The sequence below is a fragment of the Pseudophryne corroboree genome, chromosome 9, assembly GCF_028390025.1.
Source record: "Pseudophryne corroboree isolate aPseCor3 chromosome 9, aPseCor3.hap2, whole genome shotgun sequence".
NCBI classification, from domain to species: Eukaryota; Metazoa; Chordata; class Amphibia; order Anura; family Myobatrachidae; genus Pseudophryne; species Pseudophryne corroboree.
Window position 1 is genome coordinate 24,886,172 of NC_086452.1, and position 25,981 is coordinate 24,912,152.

Consider the following 25,981-nt stretch of genomic DNA (forward strand, 5'->3'; position numbering starts at 1 on the left):
TATATATATATATATATATATATATATATATATATATATATATATATATATATATATATATATCCGTGTGTTGCAGTAGGCACTCATGTAATATACGTATGGCCGGGGTGCCCTCCTTGCGAGTATACAATGTGAATGGCTTGTAGTAGTGGGAAACAGCCCTCTGTTCCCATGGGACAAACACAGGCGGCACTCCACGGACTTAAACAAATAGTGATGTTTTATAGATAAAACCACAGCATGAAGAGTCCGACGTTTCAACACCGCGCAGGGTGTTTTTTTCAAGGACACATGGTGAGCATTGTTTGTGCAGTTTTGCTACAAATGCGATCGCACACCTGCAGGGCCAGTTCTAGCCCTTGTGGCGCCCCGTGCGAAAATAGGGGCGTGGCTTCATACAGGGACGTGGTCAGTTATGCCCCCTGTAGAGTTGTGCCCCCAGTAGAGTTGTGCCCCCAGTAGAGTAGCGCCGCTAACAAAAATAAATAAATTAATACTTACTTTCCCCGCTCCTGATTCCCGACCGCTGCTGACCTCCGCCGGCGCCGCTCCTCAGATCTATGGGAGAGACGTCATGACGTCTCTCCCATAGCACCGCATAGACACTAGAGGTCAATTATGACCCCTAGCGTCTATGTGCCAGTCCCACAATGCTGTGCGGTGCGCAATGACGTAATCGCGCACCGCACAGCAAAGGTCCTCTCCACGGAGGGAAACTAGACAGGTAGCGTCTAGTTTCCTTCACAGTACAGCATCGGGGGGCACTGACCAACAGTAGCGGATCTTGCCATGGCGGCGGCGCCCTCCGGAAGGCGGCTCCCCGGGCAAAAATCCAGTGTGCCCGTAGCAAGATCCGCTACTGCACACAGCTAATACCCTCCCCTGTAGGTGGCAACTACCTGATCACAGGGCTGCAAAAAACGCAGCCCAGCGATCGGGTCTTTATATGACATTCAAACAGCATCCATAAGGTATGGAAAATTTGGAGACTGAGGGGGACATTTACTAAGCAGTGATAAGAGCGGAGAAGTGAGTCAGTGGAGAAGTTGTCCCATCAACCAATCAGCAGCTCTGTATAATTTCATAGTATGCAAATTATAGATGTTGCTTCAGTGCTGATTGGTTGCCATGGGCAACTTCTCCACTGGCTCACTTCTCTGCTCTTATCACTGCTTAGTAAATGTCCCCCATAGTCTCCAAATTTTCCATATCTTATGGATGCTGTTTGAATGTCATATAAAGTCCACAACTCAATTTTCTCCATTACCCAGTCACATTATTATAACCAGCGTCTACATTTTGACGTCGGCAGTGCATACCCCATGAAGTACATCAAGTGTCGTGCGCTGGCTTGGTGGGTATAGAAAAAGTGTGCGACAGACCGCCCTCACACATATCACTCGTTGCTGTCATGGGTAAAAGGAACGATTTGTTCGAGTTGTAAAGAGGGATGATTATCATATATATATATATATATATATATATATATATATTTGAGGTGGTTGAAGGTAGGCGGTGTGTCCACCATCGAGCTAGCCACATATTGACCATCCCACCACTTTAGTAGTCACACCCCCACAGTGCTGGTCACACCCCCTACGGTAGCACACAATAGGCCCTTCATACATTTCAGCTCCAGGCCCACGTCGACCTTAATCTGGCTCTGCATGGGGGCATACTGCAAGGCCAGTTCCCCTTGACTTGTGGCACTCCCCCTTAAGCGAGGACCCCACCCCCTATTCATGCACGTGAGCCATCAATGTGCGCGAGAAGTACACTGGCCATGCTGATTAAGAGCCCCAGTCCGTATACAACACTTTGTCTACAGGACACAGAACGGATGCTGATTCTCCGCCGTACAAAGTGCCAGCTTTAATTAATGATAAGAGAACATTCAATTCCATAATTAAACCTACATCTGTGAAAGACCACACTTATTATATCAGAGATCTCTTTACTGCTAATTGCTCCTGGAACTCCTCCCAACAGCTTCACTAGGTTCCAGCGCACTCCAGCTGGCGCACAGTCCACCGTAGCAGTCTTTTGGAAGAAGCTGTGGTTTAGAATACAGATGTGTCCTCATACACCCTCTATGTTTCACCCATTTTTTGCGCTCGCCATATGTTACGTTCTACCACGGGTAGTGATATATGGACTTTTATAGTTTTCATAAACTTAGCGTCTTATTCGCATCGTAGTCACATAGTCACTTCTGCTATTTGTCACAACCCCTGCTTGGGATAATATGGATGTAGATGGTACTTGTAGGACTGGTGTAGAACCAGAGCTAATCTTCACCAGGGGACCCCTCAAGGGGGTTTTGGCTTAACTGCGACCGATACACAGGTCATGTTCTCCTGACTGGGTTCCTAATGTATGGGGCTTGTGGACTCTTGAGGAACCAAAAGCAGACAGTAAGGTGGGCACCGTGAGGAGTTCTGGAGTGGTCATCAGCAACAGGTTAGAACCACGCGGGCAATGCAGTACCAAAAGATGGGCAGAATTAGCACACCATGAACCATTGCAATCTGGCAGGACCATTATGCAATAGGTAGCACCTATCCTTGTGTATCTATGCCTATTTCCCTATACATTGTAAGCTTGCGAGCAGGGCCCTCTTACCGCCCTGACTGACTGTTATTACCTACTTTTGTACTGTTACTGTTGTTCCAAGTTGTAAAGCGCAACGGAATATGCTGCGCTATGTAAGAAACTGTAAATAAAATAACATACAAAAGCCAAAATCAGAACCAGGAAGTCACTGTGAGCAGTGCAAAGGGAGCAGGTCGGAACACGGACCCGATCGGAACACAAGTAAGTATACTAGGAGTTCTATGGGAGTTCTATCCGAACGGACGCTGGAGGATCAGGATATGAGACTAATACTCTGGCACGGAAAAGTGTTCAGAGACGTCCTTAAATAGAGAGGGGAATTCAATTTAGTGTGGGAATGTCTGTTGCCGTTGGGGGAAAGAGCCAGAGCCACCTCCGCAGTGGGCGGGGAGAGGGAGCACCAGCCAGCCTCCCAGACGCTGGGCAGAGGAGGATGAGGTGGGTGCCAGACAGTAGAAGATCGGCACCTGCCGGTCACAGCAGCGCAACCGCACCCTAACCTTGCCTTGGTTTGCCGCCTGATAGCGCCGACCCTGGTGACCGTTAAAAAATAAAATAAAAATAAAAATACAAAAAAAATAATAAATGATTGTTTCATTTTACGGACTCATAATGCTATAAAAATTGCCCAGAACTGGAAGTAAGCCATTGTGGAGCATAAAGAGGTTTTGTAAATGTATAGAATCTTATGTGACACTGATATTAAAATAAAGTAAAGCATCCCCCTGGAAAAATGCAGATAAACGATGTTTCGCTTTTAGAATCGCTTAAGCCAATATGTGTTACTAAACATTTATAGTGGAATAAAGAGGAATTATATCCTGTAAAACTCCACATATGCTGCAGAATCTGCCTCGCTGCTCTGCGCCTCTGGAATGAGGCATGTCAAGGTCTGTATGTAGACTGCGCATTAACCTCTCTGTTACTCGGTAGCCTTGAGATAAGAAGAGGAATTGTCTTGTAAGTTCCCCAGCCAATTAATCTGCTCCTGCGTGCCTGTGATATACTGCACAACATTAAAATTTATATGCACCTATCCCTACAGGATAAAAAGTCTCATTTGTGAGCAGACGCAGCTAAAACAAGAGCTTCAGCAACTAAAACAATGGGATTTGGTTTAACCGTAAATAAACATTAAAAAAGAAGATATTATACGTTGCCTTTACCTGAAAACCAACTGAAGGTCTGCTCGTTCCACCTCTTTAATCTGAAGGTCATCCTCTAGCCTTTCTACAATAACGGCATAGGACTCGGTTACTTTCTTCTTCCACTCATCTGTAATAAAATAGAGATTAACGATGTGATAACAGAAAATTATAGCTATAATAACTTTCTGCCGTTTCGGCTTACAGCCGCATGCAAAAGTTTAGGCACCCCGGGTCAAACTGCACGTTTCACTGAACCTCTTCAATTAGCGCAACCTCTGCAGGGTACACACTGAAACGCGTTATTTTTCTGCAGATCGTAATTCACAACTAAATTATCATTTATTTGCTATTTTGAGCCGATTGAATGAATAACGCCCGGAATGTGGATTGGGCAAAGGTTTGGGCACCCTCCCAGTGGATTTTTAAGGCCTGAAAGCTTGATTGACTTGTTAGGCCTTAAATTAAGACAAGAGAAGACAGTTTCCTGAGTTGGATAAATTCTCTCATCCGTCAAATACCTGAGATGACTGCCATTGCTTCCACAGGATCCTGCAGGCAGATGACTGAGGACTTGAAAATAAAGATAACGTATAAAGTACGGGAAGGCTATAAAAATAGGATTTTAATTACCTACCGGTAAATCCTTTTCTCGTAGTCCGTAGAGGATACTGGGGTTCACATTAGTACCATGGGGTATAGACTGGTCCACTAGGAGCCATTTGCACTTTAAGAGTTTGAGAGTGTGGGCTGGCCCCTCCCTCTATGCCCCTCCTACCAGACTCAGTCTAGAAACTGTGCCCGAGGAGACGGACATACTTCGAGAGAAGGAAATACACAGATAGTGGAGAGATTCATACCAGCTCACACATACAAGGCAAACCAGGCTAACTAGCCTGAAAAATCAGCAACAGCTGAAACATTACTGAACCCAGTAAAGAAATGCAGTACTTAACTAAGAACAAAGCAGTACTGAAACAAAGAACCACTGCAGGATAACGGAGCGCTGGGCGGGCGCCCAGCATCCTCTATAGACTACGAGAAAAGGATTTACCGGTAGGTAATTAAAATCCTATTTTCTCTTACGTCCTTGAGGATGCTGGGGTCCACATTAGTACCATGGGGATGTACCAAAGCTCCCAGAATGGGAGGGAGAGTGGGGAGGCTACTGCAGAACTGATTGACCAAACATCAGATCCTCAGAGGCCAAAGTATCGAACTTGTAGAACTTTGCAAACGTGTTCGACCCAGACCAAGTAGTCGCTCGGCAAAGCTGTAAAGCCAAGACACCCCGGGCAGCCGCCCAGGAAGAACCCACCTTACGAGTAGAGTGGGCCTTAACAGACGTAGGACATGGCAATCCTGCCGTAGAATATGCATGCTGGATAGTGAACCTGATCCAGCAAGAGATCGTCTGCTTAGAAGCAGGATACCCAAGTTTCTTGGGATCATACAGGACAAACAGAGAGTCCGATTTTCTGTGACGAGCAGTCCTCTTCACAAAGATTTTCAGAGCCCTTACAACATCCAAGGACTTTGATGAAACTGAGGAGTCAGTAGCAACTGGCACCACAATAGGTTGGTTGATATGAAATGCTGACACAACCTTCGGAAGGAACTACAGACGTGTCCGGAGCTCAGCTCTATCTTCATGGAAGATCAAGTATGGGCTTTTACATGACAAAACCCCCAACTCAGACACACGTCTAGCAGAAGCCAAGGCCAACAAAGTGACAGCCTCCCACGTGAGAAACTTACCTCAAACTCCTGTAGAGGCTCAAACTAGTCCGACTGGAGGAACTGCAACACCAAGGCGGCACAAAAGGAGGTTGGATGTGCAGAACTCCCTTCAAAGAGGTCTGAACCTCAGGGAGGGCAGCCAACTGTTTCTGGAAGAAAATGGATAGGGCCGAAATCTGGACCTTTACAGAACCTAATCTCAGGCCCATATCCACACCTGCTTGGAGGAAGAGGAGAAATCGTCCAAGTTTAAAGTCCACCGTAGGAAACTTCTTGGATTCACATCAAGACACATACTTTTTCCAAATGCGATTGTAATGCTTTGACGTTACTCCTTTCCTAGCCTGTATCAGGGTAGGAATAACCTTGTTTGGAATGCCCTTCCGAGCCAATATCTGGCATTCAACCTCCATGCCGTCAAACGTAGCTGTGGTAAGTCTTGATAAGCGAATGGCCCCTATTGCAGCAGGTCCTCCCGACTAGGAAGAGGCCTCGGCTCTTCTAGCAGAAGATCCAGAAGATCCGCATACCAAGCCTTTCTTGGCCAGTCCAGAGCAATGAGGATTGCCTGAACTCTTGTTCTCCTTATGAGTTTTAGCACTCTTGGGGGCATATTTACTAAGATCCCGATTTTGGCCGATTTTGCGTTTTTTGTTCTAAGTGTCATCTCGGTAATTTACTAAACTAAAATCTCGGCAGTGATGAGGGCATTCGTATTTTTTTTTTTTTAAGTCAAAGAAAAAAATACGAATGAATACACCATCGGTCAAATACGCCTGTTATTTGATAGAACTCGGTCATTTACTAAAATTTGTATTTCACAAACACTGCCGGCAATAGCCAAACACTGCCGTGAATAAATACAAATCGTAAAAAAAGCAGTTTTAAAATAGACCTGCTTTTTTTTACCGTGTTCTGATAGGCATGCATGGATCCGTGAGATCCGTGCATGTTTATCAGTGGGAAGGGGTGGTAAAGTGTTAAATTTTGATTAAAAAAATGCGTGGGGTCCCCCCTCCTAAGCAAAACCAGCCTCGGGCTCTTTGAGCCGGTCCTGGTTGACAAAATATGGGTTAAAAAATTATAGGGGTTCCCTTATATTTCATCAACCAGCACCGGGCTCTGCGCCTGGTCCTGGTTCAAAACATACGGGGGACAAAAAGCGTAGGGGTCCCCCGTATTTCCAAAACCAGCACCGGGCTCCACTAGCCAGGTACATAATGCCACAGCCGGGGGACACTTTTATTGTGGTCTCGGCGGCCCTGGCATTACATACCCAACTAGTCACCCCTGGCCAGGGTACCCTGGGGGAGTGGGAACCCCTTAAATCAAGGGGTCCCCCCCTCCAGCCACCCAAGGGCCAGGGGGGAAGCCCGAGTCTGCCCCCCCCCCCCCCCCCCATCCAAGGGCGGCGGATGGGGGGCTGATAGCCTTGTGAAAAAAATGAGAATATTGTTTTTAGTAGCAGTACTACAAATCCCAGCAAGCCTCCCCCGCAAGCTGGTACTTGGAGAACCACAAGTACCAGCATTGTGGTGGAAAACCGGGCCCGCTGGTACCTGTAGTAATACTACTAAAAAAATACCCAACAAAAAACAGGACACACACACCGTGACAGTATAAGTTTATTACATACATGCACACCTCCAAACATACATACTTACCTATGTTCACATGAGGCTCGGTCCTCTTCTCCATGTAGAATCCTCGGGGTACCTGTGAAAAAAATTATACTCACATAATCCAGTGTATCTTCTGTTCTTTGTATAATCCACGTACTTGGAGAAAAAAAAACGGAAACCTGACCACGCACTGAAAGGAGTCCCATGTTTACACATGGGACCCCTTTCCACGACTGCCAGGACCCCCCCTGACTCCTGTCAAAGAGGGTCCCTTCAGCCAATCAGGGAGCGCCACATCGTGGCACTCTCCTGATTGGCTGTGTGCTCCTGTAGTGTCTGTGAGGCTGCACACGGCAGAGATACAATGTAGCGCCTATGCGCTCCATTGTATCCAATGGTGGGAACTTTGCGGTCAGCGGTGAGGTTACTTTCGGTCAACCGCTGACCGAAAAAACGCAGGTGTGGCTGGGCGTTCGCTGGGCGGGTGTGTGACGTCAAATAGGCTGAAGTGATCGCAAGCGCTGAGTAGGTTCAGAGCTGCTCTGAAACTGCACAAACTGTTTTTGCAGATCTCGGCTGCACAAGCGTTCGCACTTCTGCAAAGCTAAAATTCACTCCCCAGTGGGCGGCGGCATAGCGTTTGCACGGCTGCTAAAACTAGCTAGCGAGCCATCAACTCGGAAATGACCCCCCCATACGATCAGTTCATACGTCTACCACACAGCCTGTACCGTGGCAGATAGGATCTGATTGGTTGGTACTTTATCTCTCTCCAATGTTTGATATATCTGTCCCCATGTATGTGCTAATGGCCATTGCCTGTCCCAGAAAAGTGCGAGGAAAGTAGCCCGTAGGCTACAATGCGGCATATCAGAAATGAACAGTGGAATATGAGCCAGGCTGACGCCAGGTGAGAACACTATATGGTTTACACCAGGAGATGTGGTTTGATGCGGTTAGTTACAATATACATTTCTCACACAATATAATACCTTAACGACGTATCGCATACATAAATCAGTCTGTTTATTTCATGGCAGTGTCATTAACAAATAATAAGTTGAATATTTCATGTATAAGACAATTAAATACAGAATTAAACACTAAACATAAGCACTAATAAATTTCAATTAAATACAAAACAAACATCTGCCCCTTTAAGAGAACTGTCATGGGAATCTGCCTCTGTGCCGCTGACCTATTGCGAATATCAGCTCTATAATATGAGCGCATTTCAGCAGACACGCCATGGGAGGGATCAAGGCGCCACCAGCCAATCAGAAGCGGCTGCCGACTGTCGCCATCCTCAGTGCATATTTCCCACGTGCAACGCTACGCCTCTTACAGTCTGTGATGTGCCCGCGTGAGTCGCATTCCTGTGAACGCGCTCTTTAGTATACGTGCCCATCGCTGGCACACACAGTCGCCCCCATCACGCCTCTCTAAGCATAAGGGGTCCTAAACGCAACATGCGAGGAAATCTACGCAGGGACGGATGCGTAACACTATCTTCTGCGCATGGACGGTACAAACTGCATGCCAAAAAGGCGCTTACATCATAACGTTATACAGACGGAGACATGCTCATCTTTGCTTGCTGCATGGCGTGCTGGGCTGCGACTTTTCGCAACTGGCGATCGCTTCTGCGAATAGTTGCAGCCTTGCGCGCCATGCAGCATGCCGCATCGCAGTACGATGAGAATGGCTACATCTGTAGCTCAGTTGGGATAAGCCAAATACTCTCCAGATCTGCAGAAAGGATAATAGAATAACCTGGAAATAATTAAAGCCAAAAAGGAAAGAGGGGAGGGAGGGGGGGGGGGCTCCACAAAGAGGAACTATAAGGTCAGACAGTTACACTCACTTCTAATGAGAACTACAACTCCGCGCCAAATGCTAATACCACCGACAAAAACACACATACAGGGTACGTTACCCGTGCAAGTCTGGCTCGGTCTAGATTTATAATTCCCCATATCTTTAGTATTGTCTCCTCTCCGCCCAGAGCTCCCTGCAATGCAATCCACTCTGCAAGAACAATGTCCCAACAGCTAGCGCACTCTTTCATTGCCCCCTAGCTAAAAATAAACCCGCTCAGTAAATGGAATGTCACACAACAATGACAGAGCAAGTGCTGCGCGCTATCAGCTGTGAAACAATGGCGGTAAGTAATCAGTTTATGTAAAACTTACAACTACGCACAACTTCAAACTGATTCAATTGCTGGATGTTTTCTCGCAACCAAACGGGTGGGGCGGGGAGGATAATAAGAAAATAACGATTAGTATTCTTACAGAATTGTCAACACAAATTTTATTTCGGATAATAAACATCAGGCCGGTGTCACCTTAGATGCCGCAGAACAAGACTTTCCATCAGCGCTTGCAATTAATCTCTGCATCATTCAGCTTAATAACTGACCTACTTTACATTCATTTAATGACAAGAAGAAGTGATGTACACCGGGGCGAAGGGCTTCTGCGCTTCAATCAGAAGGACTGGCGGCGTAGATCGCAGCATACAATAAATCACACAGCTGGAGCTCCGTTATTGTATCATTAGAATATTAATAATATGTATTCAGGTACAACAGATGCTTTGTGTCTGCGGCGGGGATGGCGTCTTACACCCATCCGAAGATATTTACATTTCTGTCCAGCGCTATATTTGCATATACTTAGATGAGGAATAAAGATGATGCTCTGGAAAGATCTGTTTTCTAAACTAATCACATAAATGTAAGATTGCAATAACACGTCAGGCTGTAAAGATGAGAAATCTACGTTCCAGAAGCCGCCGTAAGATTACTGCGCTCTGATGTCAGTTTGGGAACCTCTTAAAATAAACTTTTCTTTTTTTTTACATTAGTGTGACATAACACTCATCTGATCTTTATAACCAATATACAACAAAGGGGGTAATTCTGAGTCGATCGCAGCAGGAACTTTGTTAGAAGTTGGGCAAAACCATGTGCACTGCAGGGGGGGCAGATGTAACATGTGCAGAGAGAGTTAGATTTGGGTGGGTTATTTTGTTTCTGTGCAGGGTAAATACTGGCTGCTTTGTTTTTACACTGCAATTTAGATTTCAGATTGAACACACCCCACCCAAATCTATCTCTCTCTGCACATGTTACATCTGCCTCCCCTGCAGTGCACATGGTTTTACCCAACTGCTAACAAAGTTCCTGCTGCGATCGACTCAGAATTACCCCCATTATTATTACCAGTTATTTACATAGCGCACACATATTCCACAGCGCTTTACACAGAATATTTTGGCCATTCACATCAGCCCCAGTGGAGCTTACACTCTATGGGGGTCATTCTGACCCGTTCGCTCGCTGCTTTTTGTCGCAGCCGAGCGAACGGGTCCCTACTGCACATGCCAGACGGCCGAAGGCCGTAGCAGGGCTGTGATCACCTCTGCCTGACTGACAGGCAGAGGCGATCGCTGGACGAGAGCGGGCAGAACAGCGGCGTTTGGCCGCCGTTTCGTGGGAGCGGTCCGGCAAACGCAGGTGTAGCCGGATCGAACGGGGGGGTGGGCCGCCACTGCTGCATGACGTCACACGCAGCCGCTGCGGGCCGGGGAGCGATGAGTAGCTCCCGGCCAGCACGCTAAAGCTGCGCTGGCCGGGAGCTACTCTTGAAGTGCAAAGGCATCGCCGCTGTGCGATGCCTTTGCACTTCTGCGGGGGGGGGGGGGGGGGGGGGCGGACTGACATGCGGGACGGGCTAGCCCTGTGCTGGGCGTCCCCCCGCATGTCAGTGTGAATGATCGTAGATGAACTCGGAATGACCCCCTATATTCCCTATCACATGTACACGCACACATTCACTCTAGGGTTAATATTTGTTGTGAGCCATTTAACCGGGATGTAGTTATGTAACTGGCGGTCACATGACCTCCCCCTACATCCCGCCCCCTCACTATCCCGACGGTCGACATGCCGACCAACAGGGACTATTTCCACTCGTGGGTGTCCAAGACACCCATAGAGTGGGAATAGAACCCGTGGCAACTGGGAGTGGGAATAGAACCAGTAGAAGCGCTCAAGGGGCTTCTTGCACTCACCCCCCCACTGTTATTCCGCTGCCGGGATGCTGGCGTCGGAATAATGACCGGTGGTCTCCTGACCGCCGCTCATGTAATACACACCCAATTAACCTACCAGTATATTTAATGAATATGCTTTCATGGATTAATGGGACATGATCAGTGTTGGATTGGGGCATAAAGGGCCCATCAGGAAAATGCCCGAAACATGCTTAGGGGTGTGGCCCATGCTTAGGGGTGTGGCCAGCCTCCACAGAGGTTTGGCTAAACATTAGAGTGTGCATGGTCTGGACTCCTTGATACATATATATAGTAAATACAGGGGCTGTGCTAGGGTATAGGTTATGTGCAGAGCAGGTAGAGCGCCCCTCCAGCCCGGCGCCTTTCTGCTCTGCATACTTTTGCTGAGCAAGTAGCGCCAGACCTCAGTACATACTGCTAATGCATGCATGATAATGTACCAGATTAATAAGAGTAATGCACTGTAGAAAATACACCATAGTCCTGTGTAGTATAACGTAGCATATGTATAATGCATATTTCAAGTGGGTGTGGTATTGAAAGTCGACAGTAACTAGGTCGACAATGTCTAGGTCGACCACTATTGGTCGACAGTAACTAGGTCGACAGGGTGTCTAGGTCAACAGGGTCTTTAGGTCGACATGTTCTAGGTCGACAGGTCAACATGAGTTTTTAATGTTATTTTGGTGTCGTTTTCTTCGTAGAGTGACCGAGAACCCCAATTAGTGCACCGCGTCCCCTCGCTTCGGGCATGGTGCCTTTGCTCCGCTGCCGCTTCGCTCGGCACAGATTACCGTTCCAATCGTAGTCCACGTGGATCGTTAAGTATGAAAAGGTTCAAAAAAAGAAAAAAATTGTGAAAAACTCATGTCGACCTTTTGACCTGTCGACCTAGAACATGTCGACCTAAAGACCCTGTTAACCTAGACACCCTGTCGACCTAGTAACTGTCGACCAATAGTGGTCGACCTAGACATTGTCGACCTAGTTACTGTCCACTTTCAATCCGGATCCCATTTCAAGTGCACAGTCTAGAACCTGATCCCTACAGGAGGTGGGGCAAGGCCGTGGGGCCCATCAGGGGTTTCCTCTGTACCCCTGTGGGGCAGTCAAACCCTGGACATGATGTTACAGAATTTATTTGGGGCAATAATAAAAGCACCTGGAAACAGAGGCTGGAACACACCACAATTAATCAGATGTTCTGATTTGTTTTGGTAAGTACACAAGAAAGAAAGCAGGGGCTACAGTCAGGTTGCTGTAACATTACCGTCTCCCATTATACTGTGTTTGTGGATGAAATACGTGCACACTAAGGGGTAAATGTACTAAAGTGGGAGTTTTTTTTAGAAGTGTGGATGTTGTCCCTAGCAACCAATCAGATTCTACTTATCATTCATCTAGCACCTTCTAGAAGATAAGAACTAGAATCTGATTGGTTGGCAACATCCCCACTTCTAAAAATCCACACTTTAGTAAATATACCCCATATAGGTCTATTTATTAATAAAGAATATTTGTGGGATATTCCACTTGTTTTTGGGGGTAATACGCAAATATTAAGCGTCCCCAGGATGTGAGAAGAAGGGACGGCAGCGCGTACGTCCATATCTGCCACAGTCCCTCCCTTTCTGACAGTAGCCGCAGATGCGGTCAGATTTATCAAGCTCCAGATTGCTTCACATTTTAGTGCTTGCCCCGTCAACTAACATCATCTGAAGATGGCATTTACCCATAGTAGCCTAACGGCTACTCCATGGCAACCAATTTGGCAACCCCCGGTAGGCCCATTGCCTGGAGGCCCACCTCCTTTTCTAGGGATCAGGTTCCAGACTGCGCACTTGTATTCTACATTATACATATGGTACCTTATACTGCAGAGGACAGTGCATTGAGGTTATTAATCCATACCTCCCAACTGTCCCGATTTCAGCGGGACAGTCCCGCTATTCGGTCACTGTCCCGATGTCCCACCCGCGAGTCGCAGTGTCCCGTGGGCGGGTGGCAGCTGGGGGAGGCTTTGATCACCCGCTGCTCTCCTCTGCAAAGCAGCGAGTAATCTCTGAATACATGTGTGCGCACGGCATGTATTCAGTGCTAGGAGGGGAGAAGGGGGCTGCCCAGCTGCTCGGGGAGCGCTGGGCACGCCCCCAAAGTGAAGAAAAGCAGGTCGACATCGGGTGACCACGGCCACCAATCGGAAGCCACGCCCCCACCAGACGAGTCCACACCCCTTTTCTGGTCGCGTGCGGCTCCGCCGCACGACGGTCCCAATTTCCGACCCTGAAAAGTTGGGAGGTATGATGAATCTGGTACGTTATCATGCATGTGCTAGTAGTATTTAATATACTTTACTATTCTATTTACTCTCTAATGATCAGCTAAATCTTTGTGGCAGCTGACCACGCCCCTTCTGAAGACTGGCCACACCCCCAGACATAGGCCCCTATAACGGCATTCCCCGGTGGGCCCTTCATGCCCCAGTCCGACACTGGTTACATACTAAAAATCCACAAGTCTTGGGGGAGATAAAGCCACGAGGGGAGCGAGTTTGGCTACCGCTGCTGATGTTTCCATGCTGTTGCAGTGACAACTCTTCCCACCCCTACGAGAAAGTGAGTGGTCTTTTACTCCTTACAATGTCACCGGCCAATCAAAGACTTCCTGCACAGACGTGGAAGGCCGTCAGACATATGAGGTCACACCTACACACAGTGCGGGCAGAAATGTTAAGAACCGGTAATCAGCCAACCAAGTCAATAGCTGCAAAGTGCCGCAGCGACACCGTTATTCCCTAGTGAATGTTTGGGCTCCACTGATTGGTTCTAGGCAGAAACTGGCAGCATTCCCGCTGTGCAGATACAACTTGCACATGAAAATCTACATTTATAGCAGGTGTAAATTAAATGAAAAATAATGGGACATGGGTGAGTTTTCTTTTGGGGTTATAAAGAGAGACTGGAGAATCAAAAGTGGAACTTGAAGATTGCATCACATACAAACTCCACACAGATGGGGCCTTGGTGGGAACTGAACCCAAGACCTCAGGGCTATGAGGCAGCAATGCTACCCACTACCCCAATAGTGGCACTTCTTCCCTGGAGCTGAATGATCGATTGCCAACATCCGCAGACATCACAAGAGCTTCAGGAACAGACTGCAGCAGTCAGGGGTGACCAATTCAGATTTCCAATTACATAATCAGGAATTGTCATTCCATTTAGCATGTTTGCTCTTACAGCGTTGCACTAATTCAATAAATAATTTAGAAAAGCAAGCTCGTTAAATTTCACTCTACAACTGATTAGAGTTTATTTTACCAGTGATTACCCACACAAGAGATCTAAGTTCTGTACACGGGAGAATCGTGTTGTGTGATGCGTCCTGATGAAGGAGATGTAAGAGTTACTGGAATGTTATTAGGTTACTTTGGATATCTGTTAGTATTATTTGTATTCTGTGTGTTATTTTAATGATCTTAAGGAGTAAACCCTGGAAAAATTATATTCTAATTTTTCATACCTAAAATAGGTAGAATAGACTCAGAAGGTCTATTTACTAAGTACAAAAAAACCCTTCTTACTGTGGCCCTCATTCCGAGTTGATCGCTCGCTAGCTGCTTTTAGCAGCATTTCACACGCTAGGCCGTCGCCCTCTGGGAGTGTATCTTAGCATAGCAGAATAGCGAACGAAAGATTAGCAGAATTGCTACTAAATATTTTCTTGAAGTTTCTGAGTAGCTCCAGACCTACTCCTAGATTGCGATCACCTCGGTCCGTTTAGTTCCTGGTTTGACGTCACAAATACGCCCTGCGTTCATCCAGCCACTCCCCCGTTTCCCCAGCCACTCCTGCGTTTTTACCTGGCACGCCTGCGTTTTTTAGCACACTCCCGGAAAACGCTCAGTTAGTATCCAGAAACGCCCCTTTCCTGTCAATCATTTACTGATCAGCAGAGCGACTGAAAAGCGCCGCAGAATCCACAGCAAAACTGCTACGTTTTTAGTTAAATAACTAAGCGCATGCGCCCTGCGCTTGCGCAATTAGCAACAAATCGCAGCATAGCGAAAATCGGCAACGAGCGAACAACTCAGAATGACCCCCTGTATCTCTTAGCATCGGCTAGATACACTCTAGCAGAGGGTATCAAACCATACCGGTTTCTGAAAACTCTAGAAGTTGGGTAAACCAATCTTATGAAGTCCTTTCCAAACATTGGTGGTCATTCCGAGTTGTTCGCTCGTTGACAATTTTCGCTATGCTGCGATTTGTTGCTAATTGCGCATGCGCAAGGCACGCAGGGCGCATGCGCTTAGTTATTTAACTAAAAACTTAGCAGATTTGCTGTGGATCCTGCGGCGCTTTTCAGTCGCACTGCTGATCGGTGAGTGATTGACAGGAAAGAGGCGTTTCTGGGTGGTAACTGAGCGTTTTCAGGGAGTGTGCTAAAAAACGCAGGCGTGTCAGGGAAAAACGCGGGAGTGTCTGGAGAAACGGGGGAGTGGCTGGCTGAACGCAGGGCGTGTTTGTGACGTCAAATCAGGAACCGAACGGACTGAGGTGATCGCAGTGTAGGAGTAGGTCTGGAGCTACTCAGAAACTGCAAGGAATTATTTAGTAGCAGTTCTGCTAATCTTTTGTTCGCTATTCTGCTAAGCTAAGATACACTCCCAGAGGGCGGCGGCCTAGCGTGTGCAATGCTGCTAAAAGCAGCAAGCGAGCGAACAACTTGGAATGAGGGCCATTGTCATAATCCCCTCACATATGACCTTACTGATGACAGCATTAGTGTACACAGGCCGTGTGTGAAACTATGAAGCTGCAGTTTGAACGTGGCAATTGCGTTACTTAGGAGACTGCAAGTCAGTTACTTTGACCATGGCGCAGTCCCAGAGTGATGAAAGTTAGAGAAGCACCATGTCTGCTTGCAGAAAAGATGTAACAATTGAGATATGCAGTATTAACGATTTGGGGGTTTATTCAGGTTTGTTAACAAACCAAAAAGTAAGCAACTGGGCAAAAACATGTTGCACTGCAGATAGGGCAGATGTAACATGTGCAGAGAGAGTTAGATTTGGGTGGGTTATATTGTTTCTGAGCAGGGTAAATACTGGCTGGTTTATTTTTACACTGCAATTTAGATTTCAGTTTGAACAAACCCCACCCAAATCTAACTCTCTCAGCACATGTTACATCTGCCACCCCTGCAGTGCACATGGTTTTGCCCAACTGCTAACTTTTTTGGTCTGCTAACAACTCGGAATAAGACCCATGGTTATATAAAGTGTAAATTTTAGTTCAGTTATACAGCTTTGATTTCATAGTTCATACATGAAAAAGTTAGAGATGAGCGGGTTCGGATTTACCCAGATCTCCTTATTGGCTCTCGGATGTCACGTGTTTTGGTTAGCCAATAAGAAAAATCCGGAAAATCTGAACTTGCATTAATTCTGGCGTTAAGAACCGAGTAAATCCGAACCCGCTCATCTCTAAAAAAAAGTCCAATAGTGGTAGACATCCCTAGTAGTGGTTCATTACAAATATGCATTTATTTGCCATTGTGAAGACTTAAAAATAATAAAATAAATTATGTATTTTACATTAAATGGAAAGTGTTGAGCTGGCTCTGTAAATAAATGTTGACCTTCACTCTTTGTTAATGTCAGTTTGATCTGCAAAATCTGCAAATTGCGCAATAGGCAGAGTTGCAAATATGTTACGGTGCCTGCGAAAGTGCAAGTCATACAAAATGCATATTTTAGTGCGTTAGGCATAAGATACGCTAATAGCATAACAATCACTAATAGCGTAGCGGCACATCATTTCTATATATCACCAGTGGGGAATCTATAGTGTATAAAGAGAAGAGGATGCACCACTTCTGGCTCAGGTACGTAAGGAGCAAGTCATGAATAAGCTAATGAGGATTCAAGAATTTTTTTTCATGGATACCTACAGGGACCGAAGAACATCCCCGGACCCCAGTAATTAGATGAGCACTGAAGTGGTGAATGAGGGTGGTGTGTGCAGAATGACTATTCCAAATTCAATTGTTTAAATATTCAGTGTTTGTGTGGGTTTTCAGCATTTTCCAATGATGCACTACAGGTCCCAGCAGACCCTGGGTGCTAGGGCATGCTGGCACTTGTAGTTCTAAGTGCCAGTATGCCCAAACACTTTACTAATCCCAGCTAGGGCATGCTGGGATCAGTAATGCAAAATGGAACAATACTACTTTCATCTTAATTTGTCTCAGAATTATCACACAACGAATGTGGGGATCTTTTTCTAGAAGGAAGGAGCCCCACCATTTAGCAGCCCCATCACCCTAGGAAAGTGGCTCCCAGACTCATCCATTCATGGCACCTTAGCATCTTAGTGTTTTTTCCGGAGTACACATAGGCTAAACGTGCCCTATTAAGATACCCTGTAAAAATGTCAAAAAACAAACTGTGCTTACCCATAGGCAAACGCAGGGGGGGTTTCTGGTTGCCCAGAAACCCCCTTCTCTTGACAAGCGGCTCACATTATGACAATAATAGCAATGGTGTATAATACGATTACTAGGACTGCCGCCGCATCATGCAGTGTAAGGAACAGAGCAGAGCTTCTGCACATGGCCTCAATCAGTGCACTGGACCAGTGAGCAGCGATCAGAAAGAAGAGACAGGAGCCTTAACATGAGGCGGGAGAATGTGTGCTTAGAAAGTGCAGGGTTTATTATGTTTGTGTATTTATTATGGTATGTTTAACCTTTTCCTGACCACTTTGTTGGACATAGACTACACTATAGATCATCTAAAGTGTTAAATATTAATAGTGTATTCCATACAGTAGACCAGTGGTCTCCAACTTTAATTGGGGTGTGAGTTACTTTCGGAAAAAAAACCTCTGGAAGAGCTCCCCTCTGCCCACAATGCACGCGCATTCCTGTGAAAGTGGGTGTGGGATCACAAAAGTGGGTGAGACCTCGCAACAGTAATGCGCCCCTGCGTAGTGCCAGATACACAAGCAATGCCCCCCCACAGTGCCATACACACAAATCATGTCTCCCAGCAGTGCCAGATAAACAAATAATGCCCCTCAGCAGTGCCAGATACACAAATAATGCCCCTCAGCAGTGCCAGATACACAAATAATGCCCCTCAGCAGTGCCAGATTCACAAATAATGCCCCTCAGCAGTGCCAGATACACAAATAATGCCCCTCAGCAGTGCCAGATACACAAATAAAGCCCCCAGTAGTTCCAGATACACAAATAATGCCCCCAACAGTGCCAGATACACAAATAATGTCCCCAGCAGTGCCAGATACACAGATAATGCCACCCAGCAGTACCAGATACACAAATAAAGCCCCCAGCAGTGCCAGATACACAAATAATGTCCCCAGCAGTGCCAGATACACAAATAATGTCCCTCAGTAGTGCCAGATACACAAATAATGACACCCAGCAGTGCCAGATACACAAATAATGACACCCAGCAGTGCCAGATACACAAATAATGCCCCCAGCAGTGCCAGATACACAAATAATGACACCCAGCAGTGCCAGATACACAAATAATGCCCCTCAGCAGTGCCAGATACACAAATAATGTCCCCAGCAGTGCCAGATACACAAATAATGTCCCCAGCAGTGCCAGATACACATATAATGCCCCCAGCAGTGCCAGATACACAAATAATGTCCCCAGCAGTGCCAGATACACAGATGCCACCCCCAGCAGTGCCAGATACACAGAAAATGCCTCCCAGCAGTGCCAGATACACAAATAATGACACCCAGCAGTGCCAGATACACAAATAATGCCCCTCAGCAGTGCCAGATACACAAATAATGCCCCTCAGCAGTGCCAGATACACAAATAATGCCCCTCAGTAGTGCCAGATACACAGATGCCACCCCCAGCAGTGCCAGATACACAAATAATGCCCATCAGTAGTGCCAGATACACAAATAATGACTCCCAGCGCTGCCAGATACACAGATAATGCCCCTTAGCAGTGCCAGATACACAAATAATGCCCCCTCAGCAGTGCCAGATACACAAATAATGACTCCCAGCAGTGCCAGATACACAAATAATGCCCCCAGCAGTGCCAGATACACAAATAATGCCTCTCAGCAGTGCAGATACACAAATAATGCCCCTCAGCAGTCAGCAGTGCCAGATACACAAATAATGCCTCTCAGCAGTGCCAGATACACAAATAATGCCCCTCAGCAGTGCCAGATACACAAATAATGCCCCTCAGCAGTGCCAGATACACAAATAATGCCCCCAGCAGTGCCAGATATACAAATAATGCCCCTCAGCAGTGCCAGATACACAAATAATGCGCCTCAGCAGTGCCAGATACACAAATAATGCCCCTCAGCAGTGTCAGATACACAAATAATGCCCCTCAGCAGTGTCAGATACACAAATAATGCCCCTCAGTAGTGCCAGATACACAAATAATGCCCCTCAGCAGTGTCAGATACACAAATAATGCCCCTCAGCAGTGTCAGATACACAAATAATGCCTCCCAGCAGTGCCAGATACACAAATAATGCCACCAGCAGTGCCAGATACACAAATAATGCCCCCAGCAGTGCCAGATACTCAAATAATGCCCCTCAGCAGTGTCAGATACACAAATAATGCCTCCCAGCAGTGCCAGATACACAAATAATGTCCCCAGCAGTGCCAGATACACAAATAATGCCCCCAGCAGTGCCAGATACTCAAATAATGCCCCTCAGCAGTGCCAGATACACAAATAATGTCCCCAGCAGTGCCAGATACACAAATTATGTCCCCAGCAGTGCCAGATACACAAATAATGTCCCCCAGCAGTGCCAGATACACAAATAATGTCCCCCAGCAGTGCCAGATACACAAATAATGCCCCCTCAGCAGTGCCAGATACACAAATAATGCCTCCCAGCAGTGCCAGATACACAAATAATGCCACCAGCAGTGCCAGATACACAAATAATGCCCCCAGCAGTGCCAGATACTCAAATAATGCCCCTCAGCAGTGTCAGATACACAAATAATGCCTCCCAGCAGTGCCAGATACACAAATAATGCCCCCAGCAGTGCCAGATACTCAAATAATGCCCCTCAGCAGTGTCAGATACACAAATAATGCCTCCCAGCAGTGCCAGATACACAAATAATGCCACCAGCAGTGCCAGATACACAAATAATGCCCCCCAGCAGTGCCAGATACACAAATAATGTCCCCAGCAGTGCCAGATACACAAATAATGTCCCCAGCAGTGCCAGATACACAAATAATGTCCCCCAGCAGTGCCAGATACACAAATAATGTCCCTCAGCAGTGCCAGATACACAAATAATGCCCCTCAGCAGTGCCAGATACACAAATAATGCCCCTCAGCAGTGCCAGATACTCAAATAATGCCCCTCAGCAGTGCCAGATACACAGATAATGCCCCTCAGCAGTGCCAGATACACAAATAATGTCCCCAGCAGTGCCAGATACACAAATAATGTCCCCAGCAGTGCCAGATACACAAATAATGTCCCTCAGCAGTGTCAGATACACAAATAATGCCTCCCAGCAGTGCCAGATACACAAATAATGTCCCCAGCAGTGCCAGATACACAAATAATGCCCCTCAGCAGTGTCAGATACACAAATAATGCCTCCCAGCAGTGCCAGATACACAAATAATGTCCCCAGCAGTGCCAGATACACAAATAATGCCCCTCAGCAGTGTCAGATACACAAATAATGCCTCCCAGCAGTGCCAGATACACAAATAATGTCCCCAGCAGTGCCAGATACACAAATAATGCCCCCAGCAGTGCCAGATACACAAATAATGTCCCCAGCAGTGCCAGATACACAAATAATGTCCCCAGCAGTGCCAGATACACAAATAATGTCCCCAGCAGTGCCAGATACACAAATAATGTCCCCCAGCAGTGCCAGATACACAAATAATGTCCCCCAGCAGTGCCAGATACACAAATAATGCCCCCCCACCCCCCAGCAGTGCAAGATACAAAAATAATGACCCCCCCCCCCCCCCCCCCAGCAGTGCTCACAATTGTTGCCCCCCCTCCCCCCCCCCCCCCCCCGCATCCACCGCTCGCGAATGATGGGTTGGCGACCCTTGCAGTAGACAGTGTATAAAAAGACCAATATTTACATTAAATGTCCAGGGTTGTTATTGGGTTCTTCTACTGCCCCCACAGACTCCCACACTTGCTCCAATCTTCGCAGAGTGGGAGATTGTGGACTTCCATTTGGAAACCCCCCCCCTCTCGAAATCCTGCATTTGCCATTGCTTACCTGCTATTCTTAGGGTGAGTTGCGCTTGTTTTCCACATTGCTCTGATCAGCACACATTCAGCAGAAGAGGAAAGAAAGTGCTGAAGAGGGGAGAAGGGTGTGGGAGCGAGTGGGAGAAAAAGTAGGGGGGCAGATGGAAGACAAACACACAAAGGGGGGCACAGATGGGAGTACTGATAGATATACAGTATAACCTATCAAAAGGGGTGCAATAGCCAGACACACAAAGGGGGAGCGGAAACACACAGGGAATACAATAAATTACAGTAGGTGTGGGTGGGTGGGTGGAGCCAGGACTGGGCAGGGGAGGAGAGGGGACACAACTTATAATAAATTCTGCCCTCTCCCGCAATCTGTGTAAGAGGCAGAAAATAGAGGGAAAGTGGAAGCACCGTGAGGGAAGCAGCTATGGTAGATACTTCTGCTAAGAGGTATATCTGCACCGCTGCCTATAGCTACATGGCTTGTTCTTGTGCTACAGTATTTATTGTGCAAAAAAATAAATGCACTTGCACACCTTGTATTGCAATATGATTCAACCAGCTGCAAAGTTGCTCCTTTTTTGCTTTGTGCCCAATTCAGAATCAATCCTTCTAAATTTATCGGATGATGCTATATAAGGGCTGAACTGCTATTCCGATGCCGGTGACACTGTGTCCTGATGGGGATCCGGTCTCTAGGTGGACCACACTTAGGTCGACAGTCATTAGGCTGACCACTATAGGTCGACATGCATTAGGTCGACAAGGTTTCTAAACTGACATGGTCTCTAGGTCGACATGATAAAATGTCGACATGAGTTTTTCACAATATTTTTCTTTCTTTTTTTTTTTTTACTTTTTCATACTTTATGATCCACGTGGACTACAATTGGGAACGGTAACCTGAGCAAGGCACCTTGCCCGAAACATGGCGAGGGGACATGGTGCACTAATTGGGGGTTCCCGGTCACTAGAAAACGACACCCAAAAAAAACAAGAAAATCTCATGTCGACCTTTTGTCATGTAGACCTAATGCGTGTGTTGACCTATTTTTGGTGTCGACTTAGTCACTGGCGACCAATAGTGGTTGACCTAGACACTGTCGACCTAAGTATGGTTGCCCCTATGAACCACACCCTCCCGTTGTGTGAGACGACTATCTATACAGTACAATTTCTATACCTTTCACTAGTCTTTCAAATATGGTCGTCCTGATTTCCCAGAGACTCTGAACACAAATGTTACAAGATTTTAATTGGGTCCCTCAGAACTGACAAGCTGCGTTCCCCTGAGTATTGCTTCAGATGCCTCAACGCTGTGCGTAAGAAAAAGACACACATCCAAACTAAAACATACCTCCCAGTCCCAACATTTACACATGCAAAAAATAGGGACAAGAAACTCTACCTCCCATCTGCCCAATACGTCCACTTCAGTATAAGCTCCTCCTCTGTCAGTGTCTGTGAATACCGACTCTCTCACTAAAAGCGGGGCGATAGGACAGTCTAACGAACAGTATTTCAGGACAAATACGCGTAGAGTTTGACCATGACTGTGATCTGTGCAATGGACTCCCATAGAAATGTTAGGGGATGGGAACGTCTGGCGGGCTTTCAAACACTCAATATCAATTGTGCAATTGCTGGGCAATTATAGACAGCACTGCCTCTGCAGCCCCGCATTCAAGCTGTTTTCCATCCAGAGGTAGAAAATGCCGCATTTGTGCTTTTGTAATGACATTTGTGACAAACAGGTTAGTTTGTCCCAGTCTCTTATGAAAGAGACTAATGGTTCCTGTGGGAGTCTGCAGACTCATGTTAAAGACAGGGTTACTTCCTCACATATCCCTGCACACAGATACACAGGTGAAGCACATGGGTGTGACTGATCAGCTAGTTAGTGCTTGGGAAAGGGCATAAGCAGCTGTTCTTGGGCGTGGCAACCGATGCCAAGTTAGTTGGCCGGTGACTAGCGAGGAAACCACTAGTGTCTAGCCAGTGACAGGGTCGCAGGAATACTTTTTGCTGGTGTGATGCTGTCTGTGCCATCATAACTATTCTGAATAAACTACAGCACGCTGGTTCGGCAAGACGTGTGCGGACATTCAATTAATTACCTGTTTGCACACATTAAACAAAGCAATGCTGCAACAATACATTTTTCTTTAAAAAAAACATTCTATAACGTGTTGCAGCGTGTGGATGTTTAATCCTTTGTTAGTGATCAATGTCCCCTCCCTCTACATGCCAGAGAACTAATCTATATGATCTCCAATAATTCACAGCGTGTGATGAGATATGAAGCCCGTGCTCGGGAACGCTCCTTTCTAGAGGCTGTACTATGTGAATGACTAACAGGCTGCCCCATTTCTTACACGCCTTCCATTAATTTGATTAAAAAAAAATTAATTACCTGCCGCTGGCTATTAGAATTATCAGTGCTCTACTTCCCCAGACCAGTAATCTGCACAACCACCTTTCTAATAAAAGCCGGTATGCCATTCTCCAGGTAATCCATCACCCGATATTAAACAGACATGACAGCGCACACAATTCTATACCCATTAGAACTTTTTTCCTCACCCCACAGAATCCATTACAGAACTCAGTTCAGCCCGGCACAGTCCGCCTGAGAGGCTAGAGACGTTTTTAGTTAGAACAGTCACTTTCTTCAGATCTCGGCTCTTTCAAAGAATATTATCCAGACGGCACGTTTATAGGCGATGCTTAATAGTGGCAGAAGTACTGTAAGTGTGCAATAATTCCTGGCAACCTATCAGACACCTGTTTTGATCAGATGAGGGCAGCTTAGATGACTGGTCAATGATGAATACAAGTATTACACTGTGGGGTTGTGGAAACCAGAATGGGCATCCCCAATGATCAAAATCCAGACAGCTCCCGGTCAGTAATTTAACTGTAAACCTATCCCTAACCATAACTGTCCCATCCCGCAGCCTAACCCTAAATGTCCCCACCCACAGCCCAACCCTAACCCTCCCCACCCACAGCCTAACCCTCCTCTCCCGCAGCTTAACCCTCACACTCCCCTCCTGCAGCCTATCCATAACCTCCCCCACCGCAGCCAAACTTTATCCCAATCCTCTCGCAGCCTAACCCTAACCTCCCCTCTCACAGCCTAACCCTAGGCCACCCCTCCCGCACCCTAACCTACCCTGCCACAGCCTAACCCTAACTGTCCCCACTCGCAGTCTAACCCTAACCTTCCCTTTCCACAGCCTAACCCTAACCTCCCCTCCTGAAGCCTAACCCTAACCTCCCCTCCCACAGCCTAACCCTAACCTCCCACCCTGCAGCCTAACCCTAACCCCAGTACTTATCATAGGGATACCACACCCCGTACTATACATTATTTAAAGAATAAAACCTCAACCCTCAAGTTTTCCCAACAGGTCATGCCGTCAGGGTGCACTTGCAGCTGACGGCTCCATGGCCATCACTCCTTCCGCTGTCTCCAGAGTCCTCCGCCAGGAAAAAGGTTGTGTATTATAGAGGCGATCGCCCTGATCACTAAACCCTGGATCTGTCACTGACTTGAGGACTGGAAGACCCACGATTTAAAAGTATGCCCTTCAACTGTTTCCAATTTAGGTAGAAGCCCCAAATCCAGTGGACTGTGTCACCATCTCATCAGAGACGTTGCACAAAGCAACCAATAAACATCTAACCCATTCCAAAGACGATGCTAGATAAATGATATCTAGAAGCAGGTTGGTTTCTCCTCTTTATCTCTCTCTAAGGCTTGATACACCTCTCCTAGAGATACCAGTGCAAAGCGCGGCACATTATAAAGGTAGCAGTATAACGTAACAGACCACAGAACTGTTAATTACTAAGCAGATGATAGAATCGAGAGACAAATACTAGTAATGAAGGCGATGTGTGGACGAAGTGAGAGGCAGGGGGTAACTGGCAGAGAAAGATGTAAATGGGAGCAGATACAGAAGAAGCGGCAGAATCATGGAAGACAAGGAGAGACAGACAAGGGAAAACGTGCAGGGGAGGACATAAGAGACTGGGAATCCTGTGGGGAACAGCGGACACGGGCCTCACCGTGCTGTGCAGGTGAATCAGTTTGTGGCCAAGGTTATATGTAGATGTGAGTATTCGGTGTCACTCATCACCAGGGGAAGTGCACGTGCAGGCCATGTGTTACCTGTGTTCCCGACACACTCATACCAGAGGCAAATCAGGGCGCTCTCAGCGGCAGTTGTTGCAGGTGGCAAACTCTCCTCCGTTCCCAATCTAATGTGCAGAGCGATCGCCAGGACAGGAGGTATCACTTTATATACATGCAGCAGTTTTTGGAGGTTTCTGCAGTGCGTACGGATCCCCATATTTATCAGAAAAGGTCTGCAGCGGTTATCATTGATTTCTATGGGGCTGCAATGTGCCCGTATGCAGCAAGCTCCGCAAAGCGTAACTTGCCAGAGCTTATACATGACAGGCAACACCAGCTATAGAT

The 25,981-nt window shown here is 46.8% G+C and overlaps 1 protein-coding gene across 4 annotated transcripts in view; it reads right to left on the reverse strand.

Moving 5' to 3' along the window:
* TNNI3K (TNNI3 interacting kinase) overlaps positions 1 to 9,202 on the reverse strand; it is a 308,028-nt gene extending 298,826 nt beyond the window's left edge. For 2 of the 4 annotated variants that reach the window (XM_063939083.1, XM_063939082.1), the window contains exons 1-2: positions 9,057 to 9,202; positions 3,780 to 3,888 (exon numbers count right to left, since the gene is read on the reverse strand). In XM_063939083.1, coding sequence (XP_063795153.1) covers positions 3,780 to 3,888; positions 9,057 to 9,096 — 149 coding nt within the window. In that variant the 5' untranslated portion in view covers positions 9,097 to 9,202. The remainder of the gene's footprint in view (positions 1 to 3,779; positions 3,889 to 9,056) is intronic. The other 2 variants (XM_063939084.1, XM_063939081.1) reach the window with 1 other exon arrangement.
* Between the last annotated feature and the right edge of the window lie 16,779 nt (positions 9,203 to 25,981).